Source organism: Sebastes umbrosus, chromosome 6 (genome assembly GCF_015220745.1).
Source record: "Sebastes umbrosus isolate fSebUmb1 chromosome 6, fSebUmb1.pri, whole genome shotgun sequence".
NCBI lineage: Eukaryota > Metazoa > Chordata > Actinopteri > Perciformes > Sebastidae > Sebastes > Sebastes umbrosus.
Window position 1 is genome coordinate 11,920,104 of NC_051274.1, and position 13,815 is coordinate 11,933,918.

Sequence of the window (13,815 nt, forward strand, 5' to 3'; positions counted from 1 at the left end):
ACTAAAGTGAGCAAGAGCATCTCTACAGTCAAAAAGACAATCAAATGAATAGAATCCATCTTAGGTTATGGTAAACATGTAAAAGGGTGTATTAAAGAGAGCAAGCAATAGGTTCAGTCAATGAAATAATTTTATTTTGACATTGATAAAAAGGTACAGATCAGAGATCAATAAGGGGAATGCATGCCTGTTTAATATTCCTCTCCTTCATCCTCCTCATCTCCCAAACTATCGGCTCCAACCTCCTCATAATCCTTCTCCAGAGCTGCCATGTCCTCTCTGGCCTCAGAGAACTCTCCCTCCTCCATACCCTCACCCACATACCAGTGAACAAAGGCACGCTTAGCGTACATCAGATCAAACTTGTGGTCAAGCCGAGCCCAGGCCTCTGCAATAGCAGTGGTGTTGCTCAGCATGCACACAGCCCTCTGGACCTTAGCCAGGTCACCACCAGGAACTACAGTGGGTGGCTGGTAGTTGATGCCCACCTTGAAACCAGTGGGGCACCAGTCCACAAACTGGATGGAGCGCTTGGTTTTAATGCCGGCAATGGCAGCATTCACATCTTTGGGCACCACATCACCACGGTACAAAAGGCAGCAAGCCATGTATTTGCCGTGGCGAGGGTCACATTTCACCATCTGATTGGCTGGCTCGAAGCAGGAGTTGGTGATTTCTGACACCGTTAATTGCTCATGGTAAGCCTTCTCAGCAGAGATGACTGGGGCATAGGTGGCCAGAGGAAAGTGGATACGGGGATATGGTACCAAATTGGTCTGGAACTCAGTCAGATCAACATTGAGGGCACCATCGAAACGAAGGGAGGCAGTGATGGAGGACACAATCTGACTGATCAACCTGTTCAGGTTGGTGTAAGAGGGACGATCGATATCGAGGTTCCTACGGCAGATATCGTAGATGGCCTCGTTATCTACCATGAAGGCACAGTCAGAGTGCTCCAGGGTGGTGTGGGTGGTCAGGATGGCGTTGTAGGGCTCCACCACAGCGGTGGACACCTGGGGAGCTGGGTAGACAGAGAACTCCAGCTTTGACTTCTTGCCGTAGTCGACAGACAGACGCTCCATCAGCAGGGAGGTGAAACCAGAGCCGGTGCCACCTCCGAAGCTGTGGAAAACCAGGAAGCCCTGGAGGCCAGTGCACTGGTCAGACTGAGGACAGAGAGAGAGAGACAATGATCACATATGAGATACAGTTATGTCATTAAATATTTGGAATTCAAATTTAGGAATGGCTCCTTCCTGATATCAAGTTACCCACCAGTTTGCGGATCCTGTCCAGCACCAGGTCAATGACCTCTTTGCCGATGGTGTAGTGTCCACGGGCGTAGTTGTTGGCAGCATCCTCCTTGCCAGTGATCAGCTGTTCAGGATGGAAGAGCTGGCGGTAGATCCCACTGCGCACCTCATCTAAAAAAGGGAATAAGTCAAAATTATAGGAAGGTTTGACTGACAGGTGAAAGAAATATATATTTTTATAATATATATTTAATGAGTTTACCGATAACAGTGGGCTCCAGGTCAACAAAAACAGCTCTGGGGACGTGCTTTCCAGCTCCAGTCTCACTGAAGAAGGTGTTGAAGGAATCATCTCTTCCTGTGCTCTTGTCACTGGGCATCTGTCCATCCGGCTGGATCCCATGTTCCAGGCAGTAAAGCTCCCAGCAGGCATTGCCAATCTGGACACCGGCTTGACCAACGTGGATAGAGATACACTCACGCTGAAGGAAAGAAAAAAACAAGAGGTAATTTACTTGTATGCATTTAGCTTTAATTTCATGTTCATTATACATGAAATCTACCACAATTATTGCAACATATGGAGATCATTCAGTTGCTCCCACTATCTGAGATGACTAGCCAGTACAGCAGGAGGCCAAAAAAAAAAAAAAGGTTGTGATGAAGGAACAATTTTTTATTAAACAAACCTCAGTTGGCTTATTCCTGTGTTACTTTTAAGGAATTGGATACTGAAGGCCACGAATCACTGCTCTGAACTAATGCAAGATTTAGAAGAGGGAAGTCTCTTTTGTAATGAGCCAGATACCAAAACATCATGACCATAGTCCACTGATGCACATGCATCATTCACATTCTGAATGAAAACCTTTAGAAAAAATAAATATCAAAGAAAGGCTTGTGAGTTGGACAAAATGTGCTTTTAAAAAAAATAAAAAAATAGTGTGTGGTGTGCTGACATTTCCCCTTATCTGAGATGAACAGGCAGTACAGCAGGAGGCAAAAAAAATAAAAGGTTGTGATGAAGGAACAATTTTTTTTAAAAACAAAAAGCCTGGTTGGCTTATTCCTGTGCTAATTTTAAGGACTTGGATGCTGAAGGCCACTCATCACTGCTCTGAACTAATGCAAGATTTAAAAGAGGGAAATCTCTTTTGTAATGAGCCAGATACCAAAACATCATGACCAAAGTCCATTGATGCACATGCGTCATTCACTCTCTGAACAGAAAAAAAACTTTAGAAATAATAAATATCAAAGAGACTTATTATTCGGACAAAATGTGCTTAATAAAAAAAAAGTATGTGGTGTGCTGACATTTCCCCCTCAAAGTGTTGTGGTGGAACACAGCTGCAGTCATAGATTTTGTGCACAAAAGTACAACAAAAGATTAAACATAAAGCCCCATAAGGCTTATGAGTGAATAGGTTTTGTTTGAAAAGCCTGTGGTTGCAGTTTTAATAAAGGCCTGGCCTCTTCAAACAGGCGGTAAAACCGGGCTGAAGGCACGCTGACCTCCGTTAAACTGGGTCAATGTGCAGCAGGAAAGCCGGAAACTGGCAGCCACGACGCAGCTTGAATGTGGACTGGGCCCTGTCGAGGTATGATTTAGCAAAATTGAAGCTAAAACCACCGATTGGAGCCGATGTTTGTTTGAGCGCGCTGCACCGTCGCCGTTTTGTTAGAATGTAGCAACAATGTATCCAGCTGACTTCCTCTAAACTGATACATTAACGCAGTTAGACCAGATAACCATGTGATAACGCACTTCCGCACATTCTTCATTTGGGTTAAATAAACGCACGACTAGCAAAAGAGAAACCATGTTTTTCTTACTCACCATGTTTGCTGGAGCTGTGGAGTCGGTGTTTGGATAAAGAAGAGGAAATAGGGAAAGCTAGCTCTCACAGCAAGACCGTTATGAGTCTAGTGTAAGAAGTAACTGATCTCTCATTTCCGGGGCGGGGTTATTTATACTTTGTGGAAAAACTGCTGCTGAATCTGATTTGTTGGAAGTCATGTGAGCCCACTTTCTATTGGTTCAAATGAAATATGGGACCAACCATCAGCCTAGAGTGAACTTTGGACCGGAAGTGACTACTTTTTAAACAGATTTTTGATTTGTCACGCATCTATTTATATATCAGTATCTTATTAGTCTACTATATATAGTTATTTCTGATTTGCTTTTTTTAACAAGCAGGTGGAAGAAGTCCTCAGCAATGGTAGAATGAATCAATTAATGAATGAATGAATGAATGAATGAGTGAAAGACTTTATTTCGAACATACAAATGAATAAAAACAGATACAAAATAATAACAAACAAAACAAGAGTAATAGTGTCCGAAAAGTAGTAGGTAGAAGTAAAACTTATATTTCCCTACCCCTTTCTCACTTCTCCTCTAATAACTAATATATCATAGAATATTAATATAATATAATAATATATATAAAATATCCAAGATTTATTTACATCTCAAATTAATCTCCGGATGGATATCTGGGTTGTAAATAAACTTGGGATGCTGTTCAGATATTTCATTTGGGATGTAAATAAATCTGAGATAGTTTATACATTATATTATATTATATTATATTATATCATATCATATTATATTATATTATCATTCTATGATATATGAGTTAATAGAGGAGAAGTGAGAAAGGGGAAGATCTGACTATACATGAATGAATGAATGAAAGACTTTATTGCGAACATAAAAATAAATAAAAACATGCAAAATAATAACAAACAAAACAAGAGTAATAGTGTCCAAAAAGGAGTAGGTAGAAGTAAAACTTAAATATTTCCATATACCCCTTTCTCACTTCTCCTCTAATAACTCATGTATCATAGAATGATAATATAATATACTATATAAACTATCCCAGATTTATTTACATCCCAAATTAAATATATGAACAGCATCCCAAGTTTATTTACAACCTACAGTACATATCCATCCGGAGTTAAAAAGTAGATATAAACCAACCCTTAAAGGGACTATTTGTAACTTTGTACGCGCATAAATGTAGCGGGTCGTCACACATGCGCGCTCGCATATGCGCGTTCGCGTGTAGCCGCTGTACCCTCCTCCTCTGCCTGCTCGCCTTCACTCAGACAGCTCAGCTCGCTCCACCTCTAGACGTGAACGCGCGTTCACTCCACACTGCAGAAGAGTTAGTTTAGCTCTGAGAATATCTAGTGAATGTACAGGGGACGTTTGTGCAGAAATAACTGCTGCAGCTCCTCCAGACCAACAGAGGTTTTCCGTGTCTTGTGAAGTGACGGAGCTCTACAGAGATTTAGGTTGTCTTCTCGTTACCGACCGGGTGCCGGTGTCTCCTATGCTCTCTCCGGCTGCGGGCGGAGAGAGCAGGGAGACACGCTGGAGAGCCCCGCTGCCTCAGCCTGCACTTAGGCAGGAAAAGCCAACACTAGGATCAGATCTAAATCATGTTCATGGAGAGACCTTCGTCTGGTCAGCTAACATTACTGCCAAGCAGCTGAAATATAGAGTGATATTGTGGTTTTAGCTGATGTGTGTCGCCTCACTGTTTTGAGTGATGCTCGTTCAGGTATATTGAGAGCGAGCAAGCGCGAGCCCGATGCTGACTTTCGTTGATTTCACGGCCACAGGTGTCACTGTTAAGAAGCATTTCTGAAAGTTACAAATAGTCCCTTTAACGCAACCCTTATCAAAACTATTCCTCAACCATACACCTCCCAAAAATATATTTTGTTGGTTAGCTTTTTAAAGTGATTTATATGTGTGCTCCGCTTCAACCCATCACCTAACCATTCCACAAATCCACCCCACAGACTGAAATACACATACTCTTCTTTGTTGTACGAACACAATGCTTTTTAAAATCCAATTTTCCTCTTAAATTATAACCCCCCTTCCCTGTCACAAAACTACAGAGAGAGTAACTAAGTACACTTTTACTCAAGTACTGTACTTAAGTGTGGAGGACTTAAGTTTCCATTATAAAGAATAATTAAATAAATTACTAGATAAAAAAAATTAAATAATAAAGAAAGAAATGTAGAAATAAAAGCCTTGATTATCAAATAATTGTGCAGGTTAATTTGAAAATAAACATGCACAGAAACTAATCCTGGTTGAGGAATGTAACACCATCCCACAGCAACGTGTGACCAGGTTAAGATAAGATATTCCTTTATTAGTCCCGTAGTGGGGAAATTTGCAGTGTACAGCAGCAAAGAGGATAGTGCAAAAAACAAGATGCATCAGCTAACACAGTAAAAAAAAAAGCTAAACAAAGTGTAACAAAATATGAACCAGATTGAAGTATAAAAATAGGAGCAGTATATACAGTATTGACAATAAACAGACTATTAACAAAACTGCACAATTGGAAAATTATATTGCACAGTATGAATTACACCTGAGTAGGACTGATAGACAGTTGGTGTACAGTAAAGTGCAGTTCCTGTCAGTTTTTTGGTGTGTATGTGGTCTACTGGGAGCAGTGCTGGTTGTGGAGTTACTCAAGTACTGTACTTAAGTACGGAGGACTAAAGTTTCCATTATAAAAAATAATTAAATAAATTACTAGATAAAAAAAATATTAATAATAAAGAAAGAAATGTAGAAATGAAAGCCTTGATTATCAAATAATTGTGCAGGTTAATTTGAAAATAAACATGCACAGAAACGAATCCTGGTTGAGGAATGTAACGCCATCCCACAGCAACGTGTGACCAGGTTGGTGACCAGCATGAGCAGGAGGTGCCAGGCTGTGTGGCTTTGTATGGATCTTCCACCCGCTACTGAGGCTCCTGACGGTGTATTAAATTAATAAAGTGTAAAATAGCCAATATGTCTTGTTTGTTCCTTGTTACTGATAGAGAGTTCAATCATCCAATCCACCAAACAACTCAAAACAAGAGTCAACACCAACAGGAGAATACACTGTTTACCATTGGCAGAGCATTTTGGCAAATTTTTCTTGGGCGCTACCCACATAACCAGCAGTGCTGCTCATCCCACAAATGCATGATCCTTACAAGTTGGACATCATTGCGAAGGTAAATAAGGCTTTCCAACGATGTAAAATACAATGACCATTAGCATTGTAACAACAGAGAAATAATCGACCAAACACAAATTTCCAATTTTTTTTTCTGAGTTTACTTATACTCTCATACTTTTTTAAGTCCAATTCTGAACTTTTATTTGTAACGGAGTATTTCTACACTGTGGTATTGCCCTTGTTGTAATGAGACATTTCTTTTAACTGGAAGAGTAAAACATTGTCTTGTCTTAGTCAATCTTAATAGTTTATTACATTTGACATCCCAGAAATTACGTTGGCCCCGATTCTTTATTTCCTACAGTAGTTTCATAATGCTGGAGCAAAAACAGAAGTTTAAGGACTTGTGTTAAATAGGAATCACAGATAAACATGTGTGAATCAGAGCATCTCCGTAGTGTACTTCTCCGGATCAGTACCCGTGTGTCTGTATAAATACATGTTTTTCCATCAAGTCAGTTATATTCGTAATATGCATGATTTCACATTTAGTCTGAACAACAGTTCATACATACTTCTTAAAGATCACAAGAACAATTTCACCCACTGTTAGTTCTTCTCAGACAGCTCTCACGTAAAGCACGAAACACACCATAAAGTGTCAGTAGGCAGTATATTTTTGGCGTCATTGGGCAAAAATTCCACAATAACCTTCCAGCATATTGTAATTCAAGTGTTCTGAGAGAAATCTAGACTTCTGCACCTCCTCGTGGCTCGTTTTCAGGCTTTAAAAAAATCTAGCCCGTGACGGGAGACTTTGACCAATCACAGGTCATTTCATTGAGAGAGCGTTCCTATTGGCTGTGCTCCGGTCATGTGACCAGAACTTGGCGTTCCATCACCAGATTTCACAATGGCGGCAGCGTCACAAACTTTCCCATTTTACAGCTAAACCTTGCACTACAAGATGATTCTGAAAACATTTGAGGCGAGAAGTAGGCATTAACGTACACAATATTGATTCATATTTGATCAGCGCGGCCTAGTTTGACCGTTTGGTCAGAGTTTGCGAGTGATTGACAGCCGGCTCTCATAGACGGCAGCTAGACAGCAGACCTCAGATCAGCTATTATGGCTTGTTTTCCTCCGGTCTGTGAAATCTTACAGATGCCGTTAGGAGCACCGGAGAACACAGAGGCACATGATTTTTGTCAGGTTACCTGTTTCATGTACTACTGTCAGGATACAGCGACCGTTTTATAAAAATAACTTTTTTTAATCATATCCGATGCTCCAATCTCGCCTAGTGCTGCTATAAATTAGTAAACAGGAGATCTGCAAATGGTATACTGCAACAATTTGAAATCTAGGGTTGTTTGCCATTTCAGCATTGGTGTGGAGTTCAAGCATCTGTTGAACACCACTGCCCCCAAGTGACTAAAGTGAGTGGAGCGAGATCATTTCTATAGATCTGCCAAGTGACAACCAAATAAATAAACAATCTATCTAAGGCAGATAAGTTATGTTAAACGTTTAACAGTGGCTTAGAGTATAGTGTGAGCAGAGCAGAGATGTGGACTCGACTCATTAGGATTTGGACTCACTGTGGCTCAGAGGGTAGAGCAGATCATCCACCAATCGGAAGGTCGGTGGTTCGATCCCGGGCTCCTCCAGTCACATGTCGATTTGTCCTTGAGCCAGACACTTAACCCCAAATTGCTACCGAAGGCTTAGTGTGTGAATGAACATTTAGATTAGATCCTGATGGGCAAAATTGGCACCTTGCATGGCAGCCTCTGCCATCAGTGTATGAATGAGTGTGTGAATGGGTGAATGCTGACATGTAGTGTAAAGCGCTTTGAGTGGTCGGAAGACTAGAAAAGCGCTGTATAAATGCATGTCCATTTACCATTACTGTGTTGATGACTTGAAACTTGACAGAAAATAAATGACTTTGAAGACTTGAGACATGACTCAAATGACTTGTCTGTGTTTATTGTAGGTTTTCTGTGAAATATAAAAAATGTATAACATTGTCAATGTTGACATTACAAGTGTTTGTAACATTACCTGGTATGCAAGCGCACACTGGAAATGGCATCGTCATGATTGGATGACTACCCTGTCAGTCAAGAAAGTTTTATGTTTGATTATGTTGTACAGTATTTCACTGTTTAAAGTGATGTAGAAGGTATATTCTTTTGATCGAGAAGAAATTAAAAGGTAGGATCGGTAAAGATTTTAGAAATATTTGTTATAATAGTTGATATTCTCATTATATCCTGACAGCAATCGATAAATCAAAGGCTCTTGATTTTGGGAGAGTGGCTTTGGAGCGAGGCCTGAAGTGACAGACTGTCAGTATTGTCGACTTTCTCGTTAAATTTAGGGACTTTTGGAGCTAGTGCTGCTGCTACTTTCATTGACAAAGAGTTAGCAGCATTGGGCCAATTTTTTTAGTTAGATCATTTTTTAAAATCTAGTGTACTTTTGCTGGTTTCTCAAGATCACCAACCCTGCCTTTAAGAAATCTGCTTTTACAAAGTTTGTTTGATCACATTTCACTGAATAACAATAAGCCATTCAATGTTAATACTTTTTGAAAAGGTTGGATAAATTGGCCAATATTATTGATCTTTATAAAAAACGGATACTGCAAGTAAGACTGCAGTATGGACTGGATATACACCTGTGACTTGACATGCCCAAGAATAACTTACTTTGACAAATGACTTGAGTCACATGTCTGGAGCAGAGTAAATGTTCAACTAAAAAACACAAAACAGTTATTAGTATCCAAGATGGCAGGATGCTTTTAGCAAGCCATCTGCCCTGTGGAAGGAGTGTATTAAAGACAATAGTGGTCAATGAACAAACTTTATTTTTGAAGTTAACGAAACAGTTAAATGTCACTTTAATAATCCTCTTCTTCATCCTCCTCCTCCTCTCCCAAACAATCAGAACCAACCTCATCATAATCCTTCTCCAGAGCTGCTATGTCCTCTCTGACCTCAGGGGACATTCAATATATATTTAGGTTGAATTTATAAAAGACCAACACATTCACATGTCACAGGAATTTTATTTAGAACAGAGCAAAACTGTTAATTGACAAACATTTCTGTTTGGAATGCATTCAAGAAACACATTGCAATCAATTGTTTTCTGTGTAACTAGTGTCTTTTTGTTCCTTTTAATATTCATCTTCTTCCTCCTCTCCCTCACCCTCAAGAGTTTCGACTCCAACCTCCTCATAATCCTTCTCCAGAGCTGCCATGTCCTCTCTGGCCTCAGAGAACTCCCCCTCCTCCATACCCTCACCCACATACCAGTGAACGAAGGCACGCTTAGCGTACATCAGATCAAACTTGTGGTCAAGCCGAGCCCAGGCCTCTGCAATAGCAGTGGTGTTGCCCAGCATGCACACAGCCCTCTGGACCTTGGCCAGGTCTCCACCAGGAACTACAGTGGGTGGCTGGTAGTTGATGCCCGCCTTGAAACCAGTGGGGCACCAGTCCACAAACTGGACGGTGCGCTTGGTTTTGATGACGGCAAGGGCAGCATTCACATCTTTGGGCACCACATCACCACGGTACAAGGCACAGCAAGCCATGTATTTGCCGCGGTGAGAGTCACATTTCACCATGTGATTGGCTGGCTCGAAGCAGGAGTTGGTGATTTCTGACACTGAGAGCTGCTCGTGGTACGCCTTCTCAGCGGAGATGACTGGAGCATAGCTGACCAGAGGGAAGTGGATACGGGGATATGGCACCAAGTTGGTCTGGAACTCGGTCAGATCAACATTGAGGGCACCATCGAAACGAAGGGAGGCAGTGATGGAGGACAAAATCTGACTGATCAACCTGTTCAGGTTGGTGTAAGAGGGACGATCGATATCGAGGTTCCTACAACAGATATCATATATGGCCTCATTATCTACCATGAAGGCACAGTCAGAGTGCTCCAGGGTGGTGTGGGTGGTCAGGATGGAGTTGTAGGGCTCCACCACAGCGGTGGACACCTGGGGAGCTGGGTAGATGGAGAACTCCAGCTTTGTCTTCTTGCCGTAGTCGACAGACAGACGCTCCATCAGCAGGGAGGTGAAACCAGAGCCGGTGCCACCTCCGAAGCCGCGGAAAACCAGGAAGCCCTGGAGGCCAGTGCACTGGTCAGACTGAGGACGGAGAAGAGAGACAATGATCACATATGAGATACAGCTATGTCATTTAATATTTGAAATCAAAATTAGGAATGGATCCCTCCTGATATCAAGTTACCTACCAGTTTGCGGATCCTGTCCAGCACCAGGTCGATGATCTCTCTACCGACGCTGTAGTATCCACGGGCGTAGTTGTTGGCAGCATCCTCCTTGCCAGTGATCAGCTGTTCAGGATGGAACAGCTGGCGGTAGGTCCCAGTGCGCACCTGATCTAAGGAGGCAAAAACATTGAATCAGTTGTGGCTTACAAGTTACACTTTAATTTTCCTAAATGTATTTTCAGCCAGAAGAAATGACACTTACCGATGACAGTGGGCTCCAAGTCAACAAAAATGTTTCTGGGGACGTGCTGTCCAGCTTCAGTCTCACTGAAGAAGGTGTTGAAGGAATCGTTTCCTCCTCCCAGAGTCTTCTCGGTCATCTGTCCGTCCGGCTGGATCCCATGTTCTAGGCAGTAAAGCTCCCAGCAGGAATTGCCAATCTGGACACCAGCCTGACCGACGTGCACCGAGATACACTCACGCTGGAGGAAAACGTCAATTTGTGACTTTTACCATTAAATATTGCCGGACTTCCATATGTGTTAACCATGTCTCATCATGACCTAGTGTCATCTGACATATGCTGCACATTTATTCAAATAATTTGTTAATTTAGACAAACAAATCGCCAATTATTCATAAAATGATTAAGGCAGAAAAATATACATAACAAAATATCTGTGTAGGAACAGAATTTTAGTCTACCAAAACCAGTAGTATAACGGAATACAGATTAAGGGTCTGATTAATCAATTTTATTAGAAAAACCTGGGGTTGGAGCCAGGCCATGACAAACAGATGGTAGAGCAGGAACATGACAAGACCACTTATAGCTATAACGTTACACACTGCCCAGACAGGAAAGGTTGTAAGTCACGACTAAAACTCAATTCTTAGACTCTGCCTTTTCCATTAGAAAGATAACACCAACAACCTTAATATTAAAAACACACAATTAAGACGTGACATTGCCATTAAACTTGTTAATTGCTCTTCACATTAGATTTCATTCAGGGCTAGCTAGCTAGCTGGGTGTCGCTCGTTCTTTCACTTCCTGGCTGATTAAAAGACCAGGAGTCGCTGGATAAAACACATCAGGTAAGATAACGTTTCATTTGTGCGTGGTCATAGCTAAGTTAGCAAGCTAGTAGCTAGGACATTCCAGAATTGGAGGACATTTTCTGTCCCATCCAGGAAATTTCAAATAATCCATGCACAAAATACTAAAACACGCACTTGTTTTGTAAATTATACCTGTCCTGAGACAAAATGTATATATAGTTGTAGAGAAAGTGGTTCCAAAACATTATTTAGGAAAACCAAATAGCTCTTGAGCACCCCCTAAATTGGCATTTTTCTCTTGTCCCACCTTCTTGATGACCAAATTTCATATCAAATCTTACATTTAAAATAAGTTTTAAATCTAAGTTTTTTGGAATGATTTTGTTGATATATATCTCTTGTAATTGTTAAAACAATGTGTTTAATCATCAACATATGTTAAATAACAGTAATTATGCAGTGAAGTTGTGTACCACAACATGCGCAACCCTGTTACCGAAACCTATTTAGTCTGGCACAGGAAGAGAAAGAACAGTGAGTCACATGACACACAGGAAATGACATCAACAATTCATGTGCTTATACTGTAGGTAGACCAAAGGTCCTCTCTTCTATTTTTCCAATCTCTTCAGCCTTCATTATGTGTGTCACTCTAACCAACACAACTCTTATTATCAGAATAAGACAAATTAGTTTCAAAGTTTTCTTTATATAACCTAGTTTGTCCTTAATCTTGACAGTAACTTTACATTCCACGGCTTGCATCTATTCCTGAGAAAAAGCTAACATTAGCATTGATTTGCCTGTTGCAACCCGTATTTCTGTGCTCTCAGAAGGGGGCTGGGTCACGCGTCATCAACACGTCATCAGTTACAATGCGCATGTGTTATACCCTGTGGTCTTAATGCTCTATTCCTGAATCCGGAACAGGATTGCCACCAAAATCTAATGGATTGTTCATTGTGCTACACCCCACCCCTCCAAAACATGTCATTCAAATCACTCACGGACTTTTGGAGTAATCCTGCTAACAGACAGACAGACAGACAAACAAACAAACAAACAAACCAACGTAAAACGTAGAAACAGGGAAGAAGAAAAGGCAAACAGACTGCAGTGTGAGAGCGCAGAGTGTCCAGCGGAAAAAGTGGAAAGAGGCTCATAGGAGGAGTAATGCCAGAAAAAAATGTACTTGAAGGAATAAACAACCCTCCAAGTCAGGCCTGAATCACCGGTCGGACCAGCAAGTCTAGTAAGGCCAGAATCTCCAGTCAACTCTCAACATGACTGAAGAAAAACAACCAATCAGAGCCGAGCTGGAGCCAGCCAGTCTCTGAGCAGCTGTCAATCACTCCGAACATTCTGTTACTGGAATGCTTATTTGCATAAAATGTGTCCAGAAATATATTTTAGTGTACTGTTTAGCTGTAAAATGAGAGTCTGTGACCCAACCCTGTTACTTTGCGCAACCCTGATACTCTAATTTCAACCCTGTGACCATCTCATTTTTATTGAAATAATCTTACATTTTTCTCAACTCATGAGGGTTTAACATATTGGGATTTTAATAGTTTGAATGATTATATGCATAATGTATTTGAGCAAATATTTAAAAATAAATACTGTAATTAGTAAAAAAAACAAAAACATGTGACTATTGAAAAGTTGAATAGGATGGATTTCAAAAGCTGTTTAAATTGATATAAGTCAAGTCTTATTTTAAATTAAATGAGTATTCAATGTGAATGTGACTACTTGATGGTAAAGGATTTATTAAACAATATTAATTTAAAATATACTTTTCAAGTTCAGCCAAGCATAGCACACAACAAATAAAACATCTCATAAAAAGTGCTGTGAGCCTGGTTAAATCAAGAAAGAAAACTGTCCCTTTGTTTTTTACTCACCATGTTTCCTGACGATGTGTCTAAAGGGGTTGAAAGAAGGATGAAGAGACGAATTTAACTCTCAGTGCTGCTTTCAGGGGTGCAGTGTGAGACAATATCAAGGTTACTACCAGGTAATGCTTTTTATACTCCTGTTTCAATAGAAAAGAGCAGCTGAATCCGATTGGTCGAGAGTCACAAGAGCTCTTTTCCTATTGGTGAAACAAAAACAGTCAACAGTCATCTTCATCTCAGGCGTTACTGATAGGTCAGCCCTGACAGTATACACTTGTTTTCCATAACTTTATTATACATACATATATATATATATTTACTATGGCATGCCAT

At 40.7% G+C, this 13,815-nt stretch overlaps 2 protein-coding genes across 2 annotated transcripts; both read right to left on the reverse strand.

Moving 5' to 3' along the window:
- Positions 1 to 112: 112 nt before the first annotated feature.
- Positions 113 to 3,228, reverse strand: LOC119489512 (tubulin alpha-1C chain-like). Its single transcript, XM_037772035.1, has 4 exons — positions 3,097 to 3,228; positions 1,519 to 1,738; positions 1,279 to 1,427; positions 113 to 1,169 (listed from the first exon to the last, which is right to left on the reverse strand). Exons 1-4 carry the CDS (start codon positions 3,097 to 3,099, stop codon positions 192 to 194), a joined length of 1,350 nt encoding a protein of 449 aa, XP_037627963.1. The 5' UTR covers positions 3,100 to 3,228; the 3' UTR covers positions 113 to 191.
- A 6,089-nt stretch (positions 3,229 to 9,317) lies between these two features.
- Positions 9,318 to 13,506, reverse strand: LOC119489514 (tubulin alpha chain-like). The gene is made up of 4 exons (XM_037772039.1): positions 13,489 to 13,506; positions 10,782 to 11,001; positions 10,541 to 10,689; positions 9,318 to 10,433 (listed from the first exon to the last, which is right to left on the reverse strand). Exons 1-4 carry the CDS (start codon positions 13,489 to 13,491, stop codon positions 9,453 to 9,455), a joined length of 1,353 nt encoding a protein of 450 aa, XP_037627967.1. The 5' UTR covers positions 13,492 to 13,506; the 3' UTR covers positions 9,318 to 9,452.
- Between the last annotated feature and the right edge of the window lie 309 nt (positions 13,507 to 13,815).

Bases quoted from the DNA above. Each gene is read 5' to 3' on its own strand.
- LOC119489512 (XM_037772035.1), bottom strand. The intron at 1,428-1,518 runs GTAAACTCATTA...TCCCTTTTTTAG, and splicing joins CCTGGAGCCCACTGTTATCG to ATGAGGTGCGCAGTGGGATC. The intron at 1,170-1,278 runs GTGGGTAACTTG...CTCTGTCCTCAG, and splicing joins TGGACAGGATCCGCAAACTG to TCTGACCAGTGCACTGGCCT.
- LOC119489514 (XM_037772039.1), bottom strand. The intron at 10,690-10,781 runs GTAAGTGTCATT...TTGCCTCCTTAG, and splicing joins CTTGGAGCCCACTGTCATCG to ATCAGGTGCGCACTGGGACC. The intron at 10,434-10,540 runs GTAGGTAACTTG...CTCCGTCCTCAG, and splicing joins TGGACAGGATCCGCAAACTG to TCTGACCAGTGCACTGGCCT.